The 23511-nt window shown below is 47.1% G+C and overlaps 1 protein-coding gene across 6 annotated transcripts; it reads left to right on the top strand.

Annotated features, from left to right (window-relative positions):
* The first annotated feature begins 212 nt into the window (after positions 1-212).
* Positions 213-22744, top strand: LIG3 (DNA ligase 3). 6 transcript variants are annotated; one of them, XM_083588104.1, is made up of 21 exons: positions 271-400; positions 1657-1814; positions 2254-2671; positions 4120-4263; positions 5742-5939; positions 6645-6796; positions 7823-7989; positions 9088-9165; positions 11238-11406; positions 12575-12730; positions 13588-13719; positions 14524-14603; positions 15086-15173; positions 15560-15637; positions 16318-16441; positions 16623-16765; positions 17640-17714; positions 19319-19465; positions 20256-20430; positions 21620-21714; positions 22341-22744. In XM_083588104.1, exons 3-21 carry the CDS (start codon positions 2386-2388, stop codon positions 22572-22574), a joined length of 2721 nt encoding a protein of 906 aa, XP_083444230.1. In that variant the 5' UTR covers positions 271-400; positions 1657-1814; positions 2254-2385; the 3' UTR covers positions 22575-22744. The 6 variants fall into 6 exon arrangements, with proteins under 6 accessions (XP_083444229.1, XP_083444230.1, XP_083444228.1 ...); XM_083588105.1 differs by having other exon boundaries at positions 388-496; XM_083588103.1 differs by lacking the exon at positions 1657-1814 and having other exon boundaries at positions 213-400; positions 2092-2671.
* Positions 22745-23511: the final 767 nt, after the last annotated feature.

Genomic DNA, 23511 nt, shown 5'->3' with positions numbered 1-23511 from the left:
GGGACCGAGCAACCCCCATTGCGGGGATTCGAACCGCCAACCTTCTGATCAGCAAGTCCTAGGCTCTGTGGTTTAACCCACAGCGCCACCCGCGTCCCTTAGACGCGCCTTAGAGACCAACTAAGTTTGTTCTTGGTATAAGCTTTCGTGTGCATGCAGACTGAAATCGGGAGGTGAAGAGTTAATAGGAGGGAAAAGGGCGTGGCTTGCTCGGGTGAGGAGCGGAGACACGGCCTTGCCTGCTTCCAAAGAACCTTAGGACGAGCGGTGACGTCACGCCGCGGGGGATCGACGCGACGTTCTGTGCGCATGCGCCCGCAGCGCGAGCGAGAGGGGCCGCCGGAGATGCCCGGATTTAAAAGGGGTCTTCGCCGAGGCTGAAGGGGCCCCATGAAGGAAGGTGGGTGTCCGCGAAGGAGGGGACCTGGTTGAAAATGGGCGAGGGGACGCGCCGGTGGGTCCTGCTCCCCGCTCTTTCAAGGAGCCTAGACTTGAGGTGATGGTGATGGGCGCCCATAGGGGGGCGTGGCTTGCGCTCCCCCTTCCCAACCGTCACTCTGTGGGGGAAAATAAATGGCGCGTGCGCGGTAGCCACCAAGCATCCCCCAGTCCACGAGGTGCCTGAGGCCACGGTGATGATGAGCAGGGAGGAGGAAAAATGGGGCTCGGGGTTGGCGAGGGTGAGGAGCTGTTGTCAAGGGGTCTCTCTTTCTCTCTCTGCCTGGAGCCTCCTTTTCCCCCTTCTCTTCCGACCTAAGATAGACTTGAGGTGGTGCCCAATGTTCGTTGGGCAGGGTTGGTGGGATTAGGTTGTGAGTGTACTAAATAGAGAAGCGTGTCTGCTCCACGTGGGTTAACCCTGAAATTGCTAGGCATGCGTGTCGCTTGTAATATATTTCTCCTACTGACTGTAGCCATTGCACGTGTTTTGTTTTTGCAACAGAACTTAAATAAAAAGATTAAAAACTGCAAACCCACCCAGTTTCATTAAGCTTCAATAGCACTGAAGTGTTATTTGACAACAGCCAGTTTAAAGTGCAAGTGTTCGTTCAAATGCCATTTGTAAAAAGAAAACTCTTCCCAGTCTTGAAGGAAGCCAGACCCATGGAAGCTCTCTTCTGCTTGCCTTCTTTCTTATAATCAGTCCAGGCCTGCCTGCCAGTTTCCTCTTCCTCCTTAGTTGCCCCTTGTAGAACACATCTGTGGGGAGGAGGATGGGAACAAAAGTGGAATTAGTAGCTCTGCCTGTCTTTGGCTCTGACTCACCTACCCTTTCCTCTGCCCTACCAGCCGCCACAAAGTCACTTGACCAAACCAGTTTCTGTGTGACTGGGAAAGAGTTTTGTAACAATACTGTCACACCAGGGGGAAAAAATGTTCCACAGTCAAAAATAACCACAGTTTTAAAATGCTGTTTTCTAATTTCAGCCTCTCATACATGTAAATCTCTCAGAAGTGGAGAGGGTTGGATTTCTTGAAGCATTACAATATAGAAGCACATGAAATTTGATAAAAGTAGAAGTTAAGGCCTGTATTTTCTGCTGATGTTTCATTTTTTAAAAAAACTGCAGTTTTTTGGTCTTACAAGGCTCAGTGTTGTTTTGAACATTATCTTTTATTTTAAATTAAATGTGTATTTGATGATCCATTGTTTAGGAGCTGTATCAAGAGGGTTTCCCTTTAAAAGGTGGCTTTATACATATTTTAAATAAATGGATTCCAAGTAAAAGTCTCCATTCATTGAGGAAGAATGATGTCTCCAAGGGTAGTGGTGACTCCCCCTGCAAGAGCCCCGTTGTCTCTTAAAAAGGCAAGTAAATTGATGGTGGCCTCAGTTTTTCTTACCCAGACCCCTTTTGTACAGAGTTATATGTGTCTTTCCCCACCACCTCCTTTTTTCTCTCTTAGCTCAGCACAGTGAGAGAAAAGGAGACCAGGGTGGAATCTACACACATATAAAAACGCTGTGAAACTACTTTTTTTAAAAAAATGTTATGAAAATACATTGAATTTTGCATAGCTCACTGTCGCCATCTAGTGTCACATTTGTATTTTGCACTTTACAACACATTTAAAATGTTTTATTTGCAGCTGTGTAGCTGAGTCCCAGGAAACTACATGCCTTCTCTGCTCAGGGTACATCTCCTAAAGGCAGCAAGAACCCTTAGCAGAAGTGAAAAAACCTTGCTTTCAGCACAGACAGCTCAAACCCGAGCTGGCCACAGTTTCCAAAAGATCATTGCCTTCCGCAAGTGCTCCTGGTTGTGGAGCAGCAGCACCCCATCTCCGGCTGGCTGGTGGTACCAGCTGTGCATTGCCCGTGGCTTTCTCTTCCCATTGCCACTACCCGTTTGGCCCTCAAAGCCCCTGTGCACAGTCTCTGAGATGGCAGAGCAGCGCTACTGCGTGGACTACGCCAAGCGAGGCACGGCGGGCTGCAAGAAGTGCAAGGAGAAGATCCTCAAGGGGATGGTGCGCATCGGGAAGGTGGTGCCCAACCCATTCACAGAGTCCGGTGGGGACATGAAGGAGTGGTACCACGTCAAGTGCATTTTCGAGAAGCTGGAGAGGGCCCGGGCGACGACAAAGAAGATTGAGGACATCACGGACTTGGAGGGCTGGGAGGAGCTGCAGGACAGTGAGAAGGAGCTGATAAACCAGCACATCTCAGGTAAGCGGTGGTGGTAAGAGCAGTTATATAGGGTGGCCCAGTATTCAGAGCCTTGGCTACTTAAAGTTAGCCACATTCATGCATATTATTAGTACTAGCGTTGCAAATTATTTGTTTTTTTAATTTGTTTATTTTGATGATGATGTTTATTAGATTTCAATTACAATCCAATAATGGCCTCATTATAGCAATAAGGTAAAGGTAAAGGGACCCCTGACCATTAGGTCCAGTCGCGGACGACTCTGGGGTTGCGGCGCTCATCTCACTTTATTGGCCGAGGAAGCCGGCGTACAGCTTTCGGGTCATGTGGCCAGCATGACTAAGCCGCTTCTGGCGAACCAGAGCAGCGCATGGAAACGCCATTTACCTTCCCGCCACAGCGGTACCTATTTATCTACTTGCACTTAATGTGCTTTCGAACTGCTAGGTTGGCAGGAGCTGGGACCAAGCAACAGGAGCTCACCCCGTCGCGGGGATTCGAACCTCCAACCTTCTGATCGGCAAGCCCTAGGTTCTGTGGTTTAACCCACAGTGCCACCCGCGTCCCTTATTATAGCAATACCAATTTATAATACAGTTCTTAATACCAGTCGTTCAAATACCAAATTATATAATTAAAATAAGGTGGCCCCCCACGTGCTAGAATTGATGGTTTGATTATTTGCTTTATTTCTGCATTCCAAAATTTTATTAATTTCCATTACATTCCAGTCATCATATTAATCCCTTATACAACAACTGCTGTATTCATAACTTCTTATTGTGTTGACACATTAAATGATATATAAAACTACAAATGTGGAACTCAAACTATATCCTCCTCCTTCTAGTGTGTGGCAATTATTCTGTCTCTGATGTTTCTTCCTGTCCTTGTGTTTATTTTATGTTTTTATGGCATTTATATCCCACGTTTCCATGGAACTCAAAGTGGCGCACAGGGTTCTCCTCCTCCTGTCTTCTAATCCCCACAACAACCTGCCAGTCATCTTCCATTACTTTGCCAATAGGATCCTGCCCATAATTAACCAATTTGTCACAAGTTGCCTGTGTTACGTTTGGATTTTGAGTTGAGGGCCAGATACATGTCAAATCACTTTTTCTAGCAGTTTCTTAAATTTTTAGAAAAGGGGAGGGCATGTTTCTGTGAACATGTACAGTGGTACCGCGGGTTACATACGCTTCAGGTTACAGACTCCGCTAACCCAGAAATAGTACCTCGGGTTAAGAACTTTGCTTCAGGATCAGAACAGAAATTGTGCTCCAGCGGCACAGCAGCAGCAGGAGGCCCCATTAGCCAAAGTGGTGCTTCGGGTTAAGAACAGTTTCAGGTTAAGAACGGACCTCTGGAACGAATTAGGTACCACTGTATCACTCAAGACCTGTAAAGGTGTAGAATAAATTCTGTGGCTCCTGAGGCCTTTAACCTTTGACCCCTCATATCTTCACAGATCTTACTTCCAAAGCTGCAAACACTCCGAAGAAGAAGGCCACTGTCCAGGCGAAGATTTCTGCCAGTGGTCAAATCACCTCCCCCAAGAAAATGCCGGCAGCTTCTTCTGATCCGTCACCAAAGAAATTTTCAGGGTTTACAGGTGCATAAGAGATGGATGGGCCTCTTTCTTTTGGTTGTGATTCATTGGTAGCATTTCCGGCTCAGAGTCTTAGCTTTGGTTCTATGGGGAAGTCTGCAGGTGCTCTTGGATGTGGCCAATCCATGTCTAATGAGCTGGGTTTTAACATTTATGCCATCTGCTGATAGACTTTGTTAACTGATGATTTGGCAAGAGTCTTAAGGATGCAGGAAGAGCCCTGCTGGATTAAGTCAAAGGGTCCATCTGTTTCTGTATCTTGCACCACACAGTGCAAAGCACAAAAGGCTACAGCCCTCCCTTGCAGTTGCATCTCAGCAGCTTGTATTCAGAGGTAGACTGCCTCTGAACATGAAGGTTCCATTTAGCTATTGTAGCCAATATGTTGGTAGACTCATCCTCCTCCTCCACCATCTCTATGAATTTGTCTAACTCTGCCTTGTAAGTATGCCCACAAAAGTATACCAGTCTGCTGGAGGGGGTGGGGCTTACAGGTCTCTCCTCCATTGGTCTGCTACATTTCTTACCTGGGTGCAGAGAAAGGGCCTTTTTTCTCTGGCAGCCCACCTGTTCTGCACTGGCAATGGAGGAAGGATGGAACACACCGTCCCTCCCTCCAGCCAGCTTCCCTGCCTACAAAGAATTCCTTGTCACCTGTGGCAAGTGGGTGAGTGGTTTGGACTGGTCTAATCCCTTTTCTAAATCTAGCTAAGCCAGCTGGCATCACCACATCTCATCACAAGGAAATTCCATATGTTAAGTGTGCTGAGTGAATGTCATTTTCTAACATCTGTTCTGAATCTGCTGCCCATCAGCTTCAATCCTAAGGTATGAAAGAGGTAGAAAAATGTACCTCTGTTCACATTCTCTACAGACAGGGATGGGGAAACCTCTGCCCGCCCAACGTGTTTTGACCTGCTGGGCTTCCACATTTGGCCTATGAAGCTGTTTTGGCCGAGCCTTGCCCACCTTGCAACTCACATTATCTCTGACCATTGTGGCTGGCGCTGATGGGTGTTGTCATCTAACAAGATCTGGAGGGCTGCAGGCTAGCCACCTCTGTGATACACACTCCTGGAAGCGATCCCTATTGAGCATGACTTCCTTCCGATCACCCAGGCCTAGGATCAGGCTGGCTGATTTGACATTCCAAACCATTTGCCGATGGTGATCTGCAGCAGGCGTCCTGGTAAAACACAGGTAGCCAACGTGGTGCCTTCCAGATGTTGCTGGACTATATCCCTGAATTGTTGGGCAAGCTGGCTAGGGCTGAGGGGAGCTGGAGCCTTCAGCATCTTCAGTTTTAATCCAGAAACAACAAATCTGAGAAACACTGCCTTGGATCTACTCAGGTGCTGTTACCTGCACCTGGTCCTCAGGATAGGATGGGCCAGAAGTACAAATGTTTTGGGGTGGGTGGGAAATCGCAGGTCATGCCAGTCCGTGGTATCTTCCCCTGAAGTTCTCCTTTTTCTGCACAGCTAAGCCGGGCAGCTCTGATGAAGTGGCTTCTGCATCTCCCCGCAAGCCCAGCTTGTCCACAGAGAAGAGTGACCCAAAGCACAAGGACTGTTTGCTGCGGGAATTCAGGAAGCTTTGCGCTATGGTAGCTGACAAACCTAGCTACAACGTCAAGACCCAGATCATCCAGGACTTCCTGCAGAAGGGAACCAGTGGAGGTACAATTTCTTCTCCCTTTCTCTTTTTTAAAAAATTGGGAGCGTTTGTATTGATGTAGAGGGCAGGCTCAAATATATGAACAGTTATTTATTATTATTTATTAAATTTGTATACCACCCTTCATCTTAAGATCACAGGGTGGTTCATAACAGAAAAATACAAAAAGAAAAACACAAAATACCTAATTTTTAAAAAAAACCAGTAAACGCCCCCCCCCCCCATATTATTATTTATTAAATATGAGTGATTTGCCAAATGGGACAGGTGGAACACAGTTTGTTTCTTCATCCTGGTGACATAATGTATAATATATGAATGCTCTATGTCAGTGGTCACCAAGCGCTTTCAGGCCACTTCCCCTTTGTTCCATAAGCTCATTCCCAGTGCCTCCAACCCTACAAAAAGCATTTTTCTGAATAGCAGTTTGCACAACCCACTAAGGAGGATCATAGCACAATAACATTCAAAAGGGTAACAATTAATTAGTTACTGTTTTGCACTCAAAGTGACTTCGATGATGAAAATAGAAATAACAAAGACGTTGAAGTCAGATGTAAAATCAGCAATAAAGATTAAATATTCATCTGTGATAAGCTTGGGTTGCTGTGATTAGGGATGTGGGCTTTCCAGAGACCTCTTCATTATGGGCAAATGTGGTCCACAGAGGCCAGGCTGTCCATTCTCACCTCTTTCCTTGTACCCAGATGGCTTCCGTGGGGATCTCTACCTGACAGTCAAGCTGCTGTTGCCGGGGGTCATAAAGAGTGTTTACAACCTGAATGACAAGCAGATCGTAAAGCTCTTCAGCAGGATATTTGGCTGCAACCAGGAGGACATGGTCCGAGACCTTGAACAAGTGAGGAATGAGTTTGCTGTGTAATGGTCTTGAATCTTGGGCCTCCAGGCCTGTCCGTCAAGCCCTCAGGACACTCCCCAAGACACACACACCATTAGCCATCCTTGAGTGTTTTGGCCTGGCTGGGATGGGTCATTGAACTCTGCTCATGGCTCTTGCTTGCCTGGATAGGGGACAGAGAGAGGTGTTGGTATAGAACCAGGATTCAAGATGCAGAACTGGCCCCAAACTAACAAAATAAATTTCAATATAGACAAATGTAAGGTTCTGCACTTAGGCAGGAATAATCAGATGCACACATTTAGGATGGGGGACACCTGGCTTGGCAGCAGTACATGGGGAAAGGATCCACTGGTTTAGTAGATCACAAACTTAATATGAGTCAGCAGAACGATGCAGCAGCAACAACAACAAAAATGTTAATTCAGGCTGCATCAATGGAAGTCTAGTGTCCAGATTGAGGGAATCAATAGAACTATTCTGCCTTGGTCAGACCCCACATGGAGTCCTGTGTCCAGTTCTGGGCACTACATTTTAAGAAGGATATTGACAAGCTGGAAGGTGTGCAAAGGAGGGAGACTAAGATGATCAAGGGTTTGGAAACCAAGCCTTTTGAGGAAATGTTGAGGGAGCTGGGATGTTCAGCCTGGAGGACAGAAGTGCTGTTACATGGAAGACGGAGCAAGCTTGTTTTCTGCTGCTCCAGGGGGGACAACCTGAATCACTGTATTCAGGTGACAAGAAAGGAGATTCCAACTAAATATCAGGAATAGCTTTCTGACAGTAAGAGCTGTTCTAAAATGGAATAGACTACCTTGGGAAGTGGTGTATTCCCCTTCACTGGAGGTTTTTCAACTGAAGTTGGATGACTATCTACCAGGAATTCTCTAGCTGTTTTCTGCACTACAGAGGAATGGATTAGATAACTAGATTATTCTCAGGGTCCCTTCAAATCCTACATTTCTATTATTTTGTGAAAAGACTCCCCTCCCTATGTGATTTAGTCTATGATTTTATTTTAAACAGGGTGACGTGTCTGAGACCGTGCGGATCTTCTTTGAGCAGAGCAAATCCTGCCCCCCCGCTGCCAAGAGCCTCTTGACGATCCAAGAGGTTGATGACTTCCTGACACAGCTCTCTAAGCTTTCCAAAGAGGACGACCAGCAAAGCTTGCTGCAGGATGTTGCAAACAGGTACAGTAAGAGGTTTGAGATTCCTGGCTAGGGAGATCAAGCTAGAGGGGAGGAACTTCCCCATGTCTCCAGTGTGTTATTGGGGCTCCCATAATTCCTTACCATCAGTTTAGCTGACAGCTGGGATTGATGGGAGTTGTAGTCTGACAACGTCTGGAGGGCAGCAGATTAGAGGAAGACCATGACAGGTTCTGCTCAAAGGACAGATTCTGAAGCGGCAGCACAAGTTGCCAGCTTGCTTTTGCAGAAGCAGGGATCTGTTTACATGTGTGAATGGAAGACTGTTTTGGTGCTTTTCTAATCCTGCTTGTGCAGTGATAGCAACAAAACAATCAAGGGAATGGAGCAAATCCCCTATGGGGAAAGATTGCAGCATTTGGGACTTTTTACTTTAGAGAAAAGGTAAGAGAAGGAAGTTTGTGAAACTATGCATGGCGTGGAGAAAGTGGACAGAGGAAAGTTTTTCTCCCTGTCACATAACATTAGAATTTGTGGTCATCCGATGAAGCTGAGTGTTGGGAGATTCAGGACAGATAAAAGAAAGTCCTTCTTCACTCAGCACATAGTTAAACTATGGAATCCTCCCCCACAGGAGGCAGTGATGGCCACTGACCTGTATGGCTTTAAAAGAGAAGTAGAAAAATTCATGGAGGAGAGAGAGCTATTGATGGCTACTAGCTGTGATGGCTATGCTCTGCCTGGAAACCACAGGAAGGGGAAAGTGCTGCTGTGCTTCGCTCCTGCTTGCATGCTTCTCTTTGGGGCATCTGGCTGACTCCTGTGAGAGCAGGTTGCTGGACTAGATCAGCCACTGGACTGATCCAACAAGAAAAAAAATCACTGGGGAGAAATAATCTGCGTAGAAGTGGGAGGGGGGGCTCAGCATTTTCCCTGCTGCCCCTTCCTTTACAGGCTGACTTGGTAGGCTGCTGTTGCGTCTATTTTGATCTTCAGCACTGCAAGCTGCATGTTCCTTATCATTAAGTTTTTTTTAATAAACAAGTGGCCAGTTTGCAGCTGATAAAATATCCAATGATTAATTGTTATGCTTCATGATATTGTTTTATGATTGTTTTTTATTGTTTTTATAATTTTCAGGTGCACGGCCAATGACCTGAAGTGCATCATCCGGTTGATAAAGCATGACTTGAAAATGAATGCTGGAGCCAAACATGTGTAAGCTCTCTCTGTGTATATGTCGTTTCCAGAAATAATGCAGAAGTCTAAAAATGGAATGTGATGGAGACATAGAAGAAGACTGCTTGGGCTCATTTTGAAATGGAGCTAGAGAACCTGCTGCTCTCCCAACACTCAATAGCCCCAGCGACCAAGATTTTAGTGTGGCATAGCAGTTAGAGTGCTGGACTAGGACCTGGGAGACCAGGAGTCAAATCTCACTCAGCCATGACATTCACTGTCTCCCAACCTAACCTACCTCACAGGGCTGATGTGAGGATTAAAGGAGAAAGGTTTGGGGAACCATGTATACTACCCTGAGCCCCTTGGAGAAAAAAGTGGGATATAACTGCATTAAATATAAATACATATAGCGTCATCAGCCCAGTATTGTGCAGTGGGATTCAGCAAGCGCCTTCTGCGCCAGCTTTTGCAATGCCTGTTGAAAATGTTTCTATTCTGCAAGGCCTATGCAGCCAATTAAGAATACATCATTCCGCAGTGGTTAATGGTATAACAATTATGGTTTTGTTACACTAAACCACTTTGAATTTCTTTTATGATTCAGTGGTGTACAATTTTTAAATAAATACAGCTGTACCTTGGAAGTTGACCGAAATCCTTTCCAGAAGTCCATTCGACTTCCAAAATGTTTGGAAACCAAAGCGTGGCTTCTGATTAGCTGCAGGAAGCTCCTGCAGCCAATTGGAAGCCATGAAAGCCCTATCGGACATTCAGTTCCAAAGAATGTTTGCAAATCAGAACACTCACTTCCAGGTTTGTGGCGTTCGGGAGTGAAAACATCCAAGTACCAAGGTATTTGGAATCCAAGGTACGACTGTATGTAGAAATTTATTACTATTGCTGTTAATTATAGTTATTGATCACTTCTTTGCCAAGGTAATTCAAAGCAACTTGCAGTATATAAACAAACACATATGTTGACTCTGGCAACAATGTACAGTCGTGCCTTGGTTCTTGAATGCCTTGTGACTCGAACATTTTTGAACGTCCAATGCAGCTTCTGCAGCTTTGGATTGAGCCCAGGAAGCTCCTGCAGCCAATCAGAAGCCGTGCCTTGGTTTTTAAATGTTTTCGGAAGTCAAATGGATTTCGTTTGAGAACCAAGGTACGACTGTATCTAAAAGGCAATCCTATTTTTGAAAAAGCAGGATTAAAACATACCACCCACTCAAGAAGGCCAGAGATAATGAAGAGAGAAAGGCCTGATTGAAAAAGAGATTTTTTTTGCCTGGCACCTAAAGCTATGCAACGATGACACCAGGCAGGCCTCTCTGGTGAGAGAATTCCACAAACAGTGAGGTGATAAATAATGCACTGACCTTTAAAAATTCAGGCCTCAGTTTTCCCTCAGCTATTCTGTGGTCTTAGGGACGCGGGTGGCGCTGTGGGTAAAACCTCAGTGCCTAGGACTTGCCAATCGTATGGTCGGCGGTTTGAATCCCCGCGGTGGGGTGAGCTCCCGTCGTTCGGTCCCAGCTCCTGCCCACCTAGCAGTTCGAAAGCACCCCTAAGTGCAAGTAGATAAATAGGTACCGCTTTATAGCGGGAAGGTAACGGCGTTTCCATGCGCTGCGCTGGTGCTGGCTCGCCAGAGCAGCTCCGTCACGCTGGCCACGTGACCCGGAAGTGTCCTCGGACAGCGCTGGCTCCCGGCCTCTTAAGCGAGATGAGCACGCAACCCCAGAGTCGGTCACAACTGGCCCATACGGGCAGGGGTACCTTTACCTTTACCTTTATTCTGTGGTCTTATTCCTCACACAGCACTCTTCAGCTCCTTTCTCCCCTCTTCTATCTCAATTGACAAGAATACAATTGCTGGTTCAGGCTAACAGTCCACCCTCAAGCACATCCCAAGCACAAGAGCCCTCTCTCATCCTGTGACTTCCAGCAACTCATTGCTGCCTCCAATAGTAAAGGCAGAGCAGAACCATTGTGGCTGGTAGCCATCGATAGCCCCTCTCCTCTATGACTTCATCTAATTTTATAGGAAAATAATATATGAGACTGTTACCTCCCACAATCTTTCTCCCTGCCTCCTTTCCTTTCAGGTTGGATGCCTTGGACCCAAATGCTTATGAGGCTTTCAAAGCCTCGCGCAACCTCCACGACGTGGTCGAAAGGGTGCTGAGGAACCAGCAGGAGTCCCAGAAGGTGCCAGGCCTAAAGAGGACTCTCAGCGTCCAGGCCACACTGATGACCCCCGTTCAACCCATGCTGGTAAAAAGAAACAACCCCAAACCCTGTGACCTAGTGGTCTCCTCATCCAGCCCGTGGAGCTCCCTTTAGAGGCCTTCCTGTCCCCATCTCTGTCAACTGTTTGGCTTTTAATGAAGGCTAAAGCAAGGAAGAATCTAGTGGCACTTTTTGTGGGATGAGCTTGTGTGGATCACAGTCCATTCTGCAATGTAAGAGCCGGGCTGCTACCAAAGGGGGGTCCATCCAGCCTAGCATTCTGTTCTCACAGAGCCCAGCTGGATGCCAGAAGATGGGGAAGAGTAGGACAAGTGTATAAATCATTCCAGAGCTGCTTCTAAGAGGGTGAAGTCTTGTGATCTGCAGGCGGGTCTTCTAAAGTGCTGAGAATCCCTTTTTCAGAGGGAGAGCAGCTATCCCCAACCTGGTGCTTTCTGGATGTCTCCAACTACAGTTCACATCAGTCACTAGGGCTGGCCAATGTATCAGTGTATCGTCCAAAACCAGTCTGAAGTCCATATCGTGAGATCAGTTTCATAATTTTTGACCTGGCAACAGAATGTGAATCATCACCCACACACTATGCAAAAATCACAATGTGGGGGAAAACGTGAAGCCAGCGAATGCCTCTACATAGCTCCACCTTATTTCAGATATTGTGATATATTGGTATATCATGATGTTGGAAACCAGATATTGCGCAGTCCTTTCAGCCACGCTGGCTGGGCTGATTGGAGTTGTAGTATGAGACCTTCAGAAGACACCAGGTTGTTGCAGAAGGTTCCAGGATCACATCTCAACACCTTGGGTGGAGGGGAGAGGATTGGCGAAGATCTTGGCCTCAGCAGCTGGAGGATTGTTGTTGGATTTTGGCATAGACGGTACTGTTTTACATGGGGTGTTGGTCTGCATAGTAGAAGACAACTTGTGCCTAGCTTGTACAAGGAGAAGGGACATAGATCAGGACTAGAGAATCTGCCTTGTAGGCAAAAGGTCTCAGGTTCAACTCCCAGTAGGGTTGGGAGAGACTCCTACCTGAAATCCTGGAGAGCTGCTGCCAGTCAGTGTAGACAGTACAGAGATAGGTGGACCCATGTTCTGGCACAATACAAAGCAGCTTCCTGTGTTGTAGATCTGCATGCAATTAAAAGTCATAAGGTGGGATTTTTCTTCTCCTTCTTTCTCCCACAAGGCTGAGGCCTGTAAGTCCATCGAGTACGCCATGAAGAAATGCCCCAACGGGATGTACTCTGAGATCAAGTACGACGGGGAGCGCGTCCAGGTGCACAAGAAAGGCGACCACTTCAGCTACTTCAGTCGCAGCTTGAAACCTGTCCTTCCACACAAGGTCAGTGGAACCTTCTGTTACTTTATTATGATTGCATTTCTATCCCACCTTTTTCTACAAGGAGCTCAAGGTGGTTTACATGGTCCCTTCCCCCATTTCCTCCTCACAACAACCCTGTGAGGTAGGTTAGGCTGAGAACCAATGTCTGGCCCAAAATCACTCAGCTTCATGGCCAATGGGGGGGGGGCGGGAATTGAACCTTGATCTCCCAGGTCCTAGTCTGACACCACTGTACCACACTGTCTTTACACCACTCCAGTGTTTGGAGTTTATAAGCAGCAGCAGAAGGTTAACTTAGTGTAATGAATCCTTGCTTGGAGGATACCTTTTATTGGAAGGTATTCAGACTGAGAGTATAGGAAAGAGTTCTGCTGTGCTGGCTAACGTGTTGGAGAAGCCAAGAAGCCAGGCTTGCCCCTTTGATCTCAGGACATGCATCCAAGATGACCTCTCACCTCGAGGTCCAGAGAGGGAGGAGGAGGAGCAGAAAATTGTAAACAGGTTGCAACCTAAGACGTATCATTCTAAACTTTAAAGGATAGATTGGCACAGAGTTTAAAGGTGCGGGAATAATTTGGGAATCTAGAAGTCCCTTACTCTGTCTGCTTAAACCCCTTTCTGCAATGTGAGTTCTGCTCAAACTTCTAACACTCTTTGGGTCGCTTCCTGTGGAAACGAATGGCTGGCTTCTTACCGAAATCACATGCCTGGCATGTTCCGCTAGTATTGGGGAACTAAGTGCCCCTGCTTTCTCCAGCAGGGTTCTGCTGCCTGACGTGATCATCTGACTCTCCCTAACAGAAGGAGTGACCCTGGCAAGAAACCCTGATCTCATGATGTGCTTATGTTTAAACCAGGTGGCCCATTTCAAGGACTTCATCCCCAAGGCTTTCCCAGGGGGACACAGCATGATCCTGGATGCAGAGGTCCTTCTAATAGACAACAAGACAGCCAAGCCCCTTCCCTTTGGGACACTTGGAGTGCACAAGGTGCGTGGTTTTAATCTCTCCCTGCCCAGAAATGGACAAAATGACCCAACTCATTGCAAAGCAGGTTGATTTTATTAAAACACAGCAAGTAACAGCAGATGGGAGTTGTAGTTGAAAACACCTAGGGGCACCAGTTTGGTGGATGCTAAGCTTAGGTTGTGGGGCAGACAGTGGCAAGACACGCTGGTGGGTTATAGAATTGGGTATCATACGTAGAAAGACCAGAATTTTCCTTCTCCCCGCTTTCATGCAACTCATGGGATCGACCACTGAAATTGACAGCTTAGAGATTCAGGAAAGATGGGGAGAACTTCAGAAAGGCAGAATTTAGGGACATCTCGCCTGCAGAGAGGCCAAGATTTACTTCAACTATGGTTTATTAAACCTTGGTTTAATGTTACGTGCAAATCCTGTCCAGTGTTTTAACTGTGGTTTGTTTACTGTTTTTTTATTTCCCTATGGCACAAGCTGTTATTTAGGTGTTGTTTTTACCTGTATGGGCCTATGGCCGTAATAAATTTCTCTCTCTCTGCACAAAGTGGACTCCAACTCCCATCAGCCCCAGCCAGCATCAGGGATAAGGGGACCTGCAGTCCAGCAAGGTCTGGAGAGCACCAGGTTCCCCAGCCCTGGCACAGAGAAAGAGGCTGTGGAGAAAGGCGGGCCGAGGAGGAGAGGCAGCAAGGAGACCCAGGGAAGACTGTGGGCCTTGCCAGATGGAAGAGCTTCAGCCTAGCTCTACCGGATTTTTTTCTCCAACCCCAAATATAATCTGTGTTCTAACACATCACTGTCTCTCTGCAGAAAGCAGCTTTCCAGGACGCCAACGTCTGCCTCTTTGTGTTTGACTGTATCTACTTCAACGACGTCAGTCTGATGGACAGGTGGGTCTCATTCTCTCGGTATAACTCGAGACCATATCTGTTCCTATTTATCCCCTTTGATCTGCAGAACTGGCCTTGCTACAGGTGCCATATAATACTCATTATGCACTTGTAAGAAATTGAATCTTTTAGCGCAGCGGCAACCACACTTTGGAACTCCCTGCCTATTGACATCAGGGAGGCACCTTTACAGTCCTCTTTTTCACACCTGTGAAAAACACTTTTGATTAGGCAAGCCTACCCAGATATGTAGAATGTTGATCTGTGTTCTAATCTGGTTTTTAGCATAACTTTGATTTTCATTATTCTTTGAATGTTTTAAATAGCTGCTTTTTTACTGTTTTTATTGGCTATTTCACTGTTTTATTATTTTAATGTCTACATTTCATGAAATAAATGAAAATTAAATAAAGTTAGGCCCATTTTGTCCTGAAACCTGTTTTTCTCATCATCCCTCGCCATCTCTGCCCTGTTTTCTCCAGGCCGCTCCGTGAGCGCCGCAAGTTTCTCTACGATAACATGGTGGAAATCCCCAACCGAATCCTGTTCTCGGAGATGAAGCACGTCACGGTGGGTGCCATTCCAGACTGTGAACTGGAAACGCTTGGAAATGTCCCCGCGGGGAATATTGAAGACTCTCAAATCGCCACCAACAAAAATGAGCTCTGTATTCTGAGAAGCCTCCCAGCATTAGCCTAATAATGTCCACAGTGTTCTGGAATCCAGACAGTTATTTTCTGTTTTGTCCAGATTTGACTGAAGTAGAAAATGAGCACAGCCTAGGTAGGATGGGGAAAGAGTGAATTTCTTACATTCCATTCTTGATAGAAAAAGTTTTACAGTTCTGCATTTTGTTCCTTCTGATTCTTACCCTTATTCTTATTCCTGCAATAAACTAACACAGCCAGTCACTCCCCCTCTGGTAATCCTTTTTAACTTGGCTTTTTCTCTTTCAGAAAGCTTCAGACCTTGCTGATATGATCAACCGGGTCATCCGTGAGGGGCTGGAGGGTTTGGTGCTGAAAGACGTGAAGGCATGTAGCCTTGTGTTTTTGATGCACACACCAGACAATTTATTTTACTTAGTCCATCAGCTTGGTTTATTTTTTAAAAATAAATAAGTGGTTTACATAAAATGGTACAAAATATTCATTAAAATTGGCAATAAAACCCGTAAACATAAGAAAATGATCATAGATAAAATCAGCCTTTTTAAAAAAACAAAGAAACAAACATAAAATTACCTGTCAAGATAGGCTTGGCTAAGCAAAAAGGTTTTAATAGGTATCAAACTGCACAACGTAAGTGCCTGCCTAATATCAAGAGGCAGGAAGTTCCAGAGACTAGGGGCATCACACTAAACTATCAGTTTCTCTCAAGTGTGCAACAGACATTATGCTGCACTTGTAAAAGTGACAGCTCCACAGATTGAAGCAAACGGGGCACATTTTGATTACTTTTTAGACAGAAAAGTGAGATGCAAATGTTGGTTAAACTGAAGATCTCCATCTAGAAATTGTCTCTCTCTTCCCCCTGCCTCTTCCAACTTCACAGCTATCTGCTGGCATTGTCCTAGAGCTTCAATGCCTATTTTTGCAAGCATAAGGACTAGGAGGTTGCTTTTTGTTTTTAAACATGACACACAGCCCTGGATATGATACACTTTAGAGAGCTCTGGCCAACTGCCCCTTCTTTCTTGCTTTGGCCTGTGCAGAGCCTCTATGAGCCAGGAAAACGCCACTGGCTCAAGGTGAAGAAGGACTACCTCAACGAAGGGGCAATGGCTGACACGGCAGACCTGGTGGTCTTGGGTGCCTTCTACGGCCAAGGGAGCAAAGGTGGGTGTCTTAGAAACCAGCCACAGAGGAACACTTAAGAGGCCTGGGAAATTTCCTCCCTCCCCCCCCCCCATCACTGCAACCAATCTAGTTGGTGGCGGTCCATGGGACATAAAGTCTGTGTTTCCAGTTGAGCTGCTCTAAAGCAGGGACCGCGTTTCCCTCCCTCTCTCTGCCACAGGGGGGATGATGTCCATCTTCCTCATGGGCTGCTACGATCCCGACAGCCAGAAGTGGTGCACGGTGACCAAATGCGCCGGCGGCCATGATGACGCCACGCTGGCCCGGCTGCAAAAGGAGCTGGACATGGTGAAGATCAGCAAGGTTTGCAGCCCAGAGATGTCACAGCCCTCGCGTGTCGGTTGCAGGGATTCTCAAACCTTTGAGAGCTGCTGTCAAGTTGGCATACATGAGAACAGGTCCAATGGCCCATTAGGCCAGCATCCTGTTCTCACAGTGGCCAGCCAGATGTCTCAGCAGGAAACCCACAAGCCAGGACCTGAGCACAAGAGTGCTCTCCCCTTCCTGCAGTTTTACAGCAACTGGCATTCAGAAGCATCACTGCCTCTGACCATGGAGGCAGAGCATAGCCATCATGACTAGTAGTAGCCATCAATAGCCGTCTCCTTCACAAATTTGTCCAATTGTCTGTTAAAGCCATCCATCTGGTGGCCCAGGAGCAAGTTCCATAGTTTAACTAGGCACTGCATGAATAAGTCCTTTCTTTTATCCCTTCTGCATTTTCCAACATTCAGCTTCATTGGATGCCCACAAGTTCTAGTGTTTCTCCATGCCCTGCATAATGTTTTTAACTTCTCTCGTGTCACGTCTTGCTTGCCTTTTCTCTAAGCTCAGAAGTCCCAGATGCTGCAGTTTTTCCTCAGAGGGGTGTCACTCCATCCCCTTGATCATTTTGACAACACTGAGCTAGATGGAATAATGGCCTGACTCAGCCTATGGCTGCTTCCAATGGTCCTTTCAGCGCTGTTGCACTCCAGTCTTGTTTTGTGGGCTTCCCAGAACAGTTATCTGTGATTGGCTACTGTGAGAAGGGCATGCTGGGCATGCTGGACCTCTATGGGCCCTGATACAGCAGCCAGGCTCCTCTTCAAAGATCTTCCAAGGTGTGCAGCTGGTAGGCTCAAGGAATGGGATTATTTTGAAGGTGACTTCCTGTGTCTTTTTCTCTCCTTCCTAGGATCCCAGTAAGATTCCAAGCTGGCTGAAAATAAATAAGAATTATTACCCAGACTTCATTGTTCCAGATCCAAAGGTAAAACAGCCTGAGAGGGAGGGGCAGGAGCTGCAGGGGGAGATGAATAGGATTGTCCCTGTGCAAAAGTAACAGTGGGCTCTGATTTTCAATGTGGACCTTTTTTTAGAGGTTGTGGGCAGGGGGCATTCTGTAAATGAATTGTTAGTGTCTGGTGTGGCTAGATGGGTGAAGCTAAGGAGATATGAACCCAGTTACCATTTTTTTTGCTCTATAAGACTCACTTTTTCCCTGCTAAAAAGTAAGGGGAAATGTGTGTGTGTCTTATGGAGCGAATGCAGGCTGCGCAGCTATCGCTGAGGCCAGAACAGCAAGAGGGATTGCTGCTTTCACTGCACAGCGATCCCTCTTGCTGTTGTGGCTTCTGAGATTCAGAATATTTTTTTTCTTGTTGCCCCCCTCCAAAAACTAGGTGCGTCTTATAGAGTGAAAAATACAGTAGATCCTTGGTCAAGAAACCACTGTTCTATATGAGAGCTTTGTGTGTTTGGGGGGGGGGGTAGTTCAGTTTTAGAAATTCCACATACAGTCTTACATTGGTTCTCGAACAGAATGCATTCCGGGAGTCCGTTTGACTCCCAGAACTGTTCGAAAACCAAGGTGCAGCTTCCAATTGGCTGCAGGAGCGTCCTGCAGCCAATCAGAAGCCATGCCGGATGTTCATCTTCCAAAAATCGTTGAAAACCTGGAACACTCACTTCCGGGTTTCGATCATTTGGGAGCCGATTTGTTCAGGAGCCAAGGCGTCTGAGATCCAAGGTACGACTGTATACAAAAGATTGCACATTCCTAAACCCTTGGATCTGCCCAATGGCTAGTGGGTAGGGGAGAGCAAGAGAATCCCCTGTACTTCCGGTGCCTATGTGCCAAGTGGGCCTTGTCCAGCAATCAAAGTGGAGAACTCAAAAGCTCTTTTTGTAACAGATAACCCCAAGCAGACCCGGCTCAAAAAGAGGTCTGCCTTGCTTGGATTTAACTTGCACAATTTGAACCATCCTGTCTTCAGCCAAGTGTGGTTGAACTCACATGAATTAAATGAGCACAGGATGCCATCAGCTTGTATTTGTGTTGTGTGTCAAAAGTCCCTTGTAATCATATCTGTTCATTTGGCGCCCTACCTCTTCACTGGATCAAAGACCCAAAGTGGGTTTTCCTATGAACTCAGAGCACACACCATGTTGCCTCAACCACTTCTCTCAGATCTCCTGACCATGTTGAAAAAAGAATCTCGTTCAAGTATATTGGGAGCAGATGAATGTTTCTCAGACTTCTTGAAAACAAGGAAGAGGGAGTATAATCCAGGCTGTGTATATGTGTGTGATTAATACACTACAATTCTGCACCCAGTACTCCCAAGACTGCCTCTCTGGCCATGGGGGCTAGTAGTTTCCTTTAGAATTTTCAGAACCCAAGCTGAGATTCTTGGGGTGCTGAATTCTGTTCCAGTCTTGTGCAGAACTCACACAGAATTCTGGCTGTTCTCCAGCAGAGTTCTCCCTCACAAACTGCTGTCCTTTACTGGTGAACTGCATTGGGCAGCAGAGAGAGGATTGGCCAAGTAAGGTTGGGTCAGCTCATTCTGCGATTGTTGCCCTCTGCCTTAGGAAGCACCAGTCTGGGAGATCACAGGGGCTGAGTTCTCCAAAGCAGAGGCCCACACCGCTGATGGGATCTCCATCCGCTTTCCACGCTGCACGCGGATCCGAGACGACAAAAACTGGGCCACGGCCACCTCCCTACCACAACTCCGGGTGAGTCACCCACTTCTGCTGCTCATCTGCCCTTCCTTTAGAACCAGGAGTGGAACTTCACTTGATTCTTAGGGGAAGCAGCTGTAGCTCAGTGGTGGAGCATCTGTTCTGCATGCAGAAGATCCCAGGTTCAGTCCCCAATGACGTCACCAGGTTAGATTGGGAAGGTTTCTCCTGCCTGGAATCTAGTCTAGGAAAGCCGCTGCCAGTCAGTGTGGACAGTGCTGAGCTAGGTGAACCTGTGGTCTGACTCAGTATGAGGCAGCTTCCTCTGATTCATAGAATCATAGAATTGTAGAGTTGGAAGGGACCTCAAGGGTAATCTAGTCTAACCCCCAACCCTATAGTCAGAACCAAGAGGACTAGAATCATGCTTAGGTGTGGCTGGCAAATCCTGAAGGGTACGTCTGAAATCCTGGAGAGCCGCTGTCAGTCTAGGCAGTTCTGAGTGAGATGGACCAAGGGTCTGGCTCAGCTTTATTTGTACATGTGTGTTTGTAAATAGATAGATAGATCTTTTAAAATTATAATCTCTTTTGTTTCAAGGGGAAGGGCTGCAGCTCATTGGTGGAGTGTCTGTTCTGCATGCAGGATATCCGAGGTTCAGTCCCCAACGGTATCCCCAGGTTGGGTTGGCAAGGTTTTTCCTGGCTGAAACCCAGGGGAGCTGCTGCCAGTCGGTGTAGACAATACTGAGCTGGATGGACCGGAGGCACCTTCCTTTGTTCCTTGGCTGAGGGTTTCTTTCCTGTTTTCTAATGGCAAATCCCTATACTCTGGCGGGGGGCAGGAGCTATACCAGTTGTCCAAGGAGAAGTCTGACTTCACTGTGGTCGCCATGGAGGAGGAGAACTCCACAGCTGGCAGCAGCGGAGAGACAGAAGGGCAGTCAAGGTCTTCCACTCCCCGCAAGGCTCCGAAGCAGCCCTCCAGCAAGTCCCCAGCAAAAGCTAAGAAGCCTGAAGGTGTGGGGGCTGGGATGTTTGTTGCTGTGGGAGGGGGGCTGGGGAGGGCTGTTGAAAGTTCCCTTGGGCATCAAACCCTGCCCCAAATACAGACACACCCAGCTGGGTTCCTGCTTTGTCTTTTGACAACACATGGTGAGAGGTGCATCTGTAGAAGCAGGGCCTTTATGGTCATGGCCCCAGGGCAGCCCAAAGCCACAGTTCTTAACTCTCTTTTTAAGGGACTGCAAGGTGCACCTTTTTTCTTATGGGGATTGGGGTCAGAGATGGAGGGAAGCTTCTGGCCCTCCAGATGTTGCTGGACTATAACTCCCAAGGACTATAAGTCCCAGCATCCTCCTTGGCCATTGGCAGGTGCTGATGGGAGTTGGACATTAGCAAACCACAGGTTCCTCCATCCCTGCAGAGGGCATTGTGCACTGATCAGTCTCTCAGTTCATCAGTGATGCTGTTCCATTTTTGTAATTCATGCTTTAGGTTTCTCCGTGTCTCTAATTATAATAGTTACTTATTTTTTGTTCTGGAAGCTGCTCTGAGCTTTGGACAAGCAACATAAAATTGTTTCTGGATAACATCTCATGGAGGGGCAACACCCAAAGCTTGTTCGGTGCCAATCCCTGCCACATGCTTTCCAAAACCCTCTCAGGGCCACCCTAAAGCCCATCCAAACCCTAGTGTAAAGACAGGCTGTTGCAATCAAGTTGCCTGTCAGTAGCCAGGAATAGGGTGACGATCAGCCACTGTGAGAAGGGGAGAGACTGTATTTCAGTTGGTGGAGCACTCGCTTGGCACCCAGAAGGTCCCAGATTCAGTCCCCAAGTGGGAGACACTCCTGCATGAAATGCTGGAGAGCTGCTGCCAGTCAGTGCAGACAGTACTGAGCTAAATCGACCAATAATCTCACTCTGTAGAACAGCTTCCTATGTTTATTTGAAAACAGGATGCTGGACTAGATGGGCCATTGGCCTATTCTAGCAGGCTGTTCTTCTGTGGCTTTAACTGATGCAGATAATTATTTTAAGTGATCAGTTTCCCACTCCACAGTTTATGGGGTAAGGTGGGCTAGAAGACCAGTGCACACTGCCACAATATGCCCACCTTTGACCCTTCTACACTGCCCTCTCCCTTCTCCTGGCAAGGCACCCTAACTCGCTGATGTAGAATGTTTTGTTGTCTTTTTTCTTTTTAGCCAGCAAACCTGTAGAAAAGTCCCCGCTGAAGAAGGCCACGGAGAAGCGAGGAGAGAAGAGGAAAGCCTCTGAACTGGAAGGAGAGAAGGGGAAGGTAAGAGGACCTGACCTCCTCATCCCTCTTGTGGGATATGGATATCAGTGGCTACTAGCCAGGATGGCTATAATCGGCCTGCACTGTTGGAGACAGCTTGCCTCTGAATACCAGCTCCTGGGGGGAGTGTACTCACCCCCTGCTTGCGGACTTCCCCGAGGTAGGTGGCTAACAGCTGTGAAAAGGCGTTCCTTTGGCCTAATCCAGCTGTGCTCCTCTTACTTTCTTGTAACTGAAGGAAGCATTCTGAATAACAATCTGCATCCTTTGGAAAGAGAAAATGTTTCATAGAAGTGTAGGAAGAGACCCAAAGGGTCATCTAGTCTAACCCCTTGCGATGCATTTAATTCCAAAGGAAGTTTTCCAGTGATGGAAATGCTTTGTCGGGGGCTTTTCAGGCATTGCCAATGAGTGCCTGCAAAGCCCCTTTTGTCCAAGCACTCACCCACCTTCAGTGACGTCAGATAGGCGTGGCTCAGTTGAAGCAACCACATGGGCCAAATGGAGAAGTCCTGTGGGCCCAACTAGGCCTGTGGGCCGCCAGTTCCTAACCCACCGTATAGCAAGTTAAGTCCCTTCTCACTCACCATCCTGTTGTGTGTGTCTTCCCATTTATCCATCCGCAGATGCTGCTGGATATCTTCACTGGGGTGAAGCTGTACCTGCCTCCTTCTGTGGAAGGCTTCAGCAAAATTAGGCGGTATTTTGTCGCCTACGACGGAGACCTGGTCCGCGAATTCGACACCTCCTCAGCGACACACGTTATGGGGGACGTGGAAGAGAATCCATCTGCTAAGCACGTCTCCCCGGACTGGATCTGGGAGTGCATACGGAAAAGGAGGCTGGTAGCCCCTTGCTAAGCTGGTCTTTGGCCCATGCCAAGGCCGCAGCAGCCACAGGCACAGGTGAGGGGAGCAAGGTGGCTTTTAAGGATGCCTTAACCACATTTTTAAAGAAAAGGTGTTACACCTTTTGGGATGAAATTTTCAGCTCTGATAAACTGACATTATGAAAATCAAATTAAATATCACCTCATGGGTCTGTTCTTATTTCTAAGAATAAAGGGGTATAGTTGTCATCCCGTCCCGTCCCCCGCAAAATGAAAAGGGTGGTATTTAAGTCTAAGGGAGTAAGTCTCCTACTATAGGGTCAAGACCCACAAGTGCAGCAGAGCTGTCACTGCCACGCAAACTCCTCAGCCAAGTCTGAAGGTTTCTGCTTTTTACTCCCCTTTCTTAAAAGAGAATCTTCTCCTACCTCCTCCCCATGTCCCAGTGGGAACATGTTGCCTGGCTTGGGAAGAGGCTGTCATTCCAATTTCCATGGCTTCACACTTGACCATTAGCCGGACCACTGTAGTTCATGTGTTGTGAAGTGACCAGACTGCTGATGGGAACTTTAACACATGACACCCAAGATAAAACAGCTGCACTGGCCGCCCATCTGTTACTGAGCCAGGTTCAAGGTCCCTGTATTAATTTACAAAGGCCTGAACAACTTAGGTCCCAAGTATCTCAAGAACTACCTGAACCCTTATATCCCAGTTCAGTCACAGAGATCATTTGCAGGAGTGTTATTGGTCCTTCCCCAAGTAGGTGAGGCTCATTTGACAACAGCAAGGAACCGAGCCTTTAGTGTCATCAGTCCAGTCCTGTGGAACACACTGCCACTAGATTCAGCAGGCCCATTCTGTGCCAACTATTAAACGTCTGCCGAGAGCTTTTCTGTTCCACCAAGCCTATGAAGGCAATTATGAATACAGCCTTCCTCAGTGGTTAATTGATGTCTGTTTTTAAC

This window comes from Podarcis filfolensis, assembly GCF_964270895.1.
Source record: "Podarcis filfolensis genome assembly, chromosome: 15".
Taxonomy (NCBI): Eukaryota; Metazoa; Chordata; class Lepidosauria; order Squamata; family Lacertidae; genus Podarcis; species Podarcis filfolensis.
Note: the sequence above shows the minus strand (reverse complement) of the source record. Positions and strands in the feature narration are given on the sequence as shown.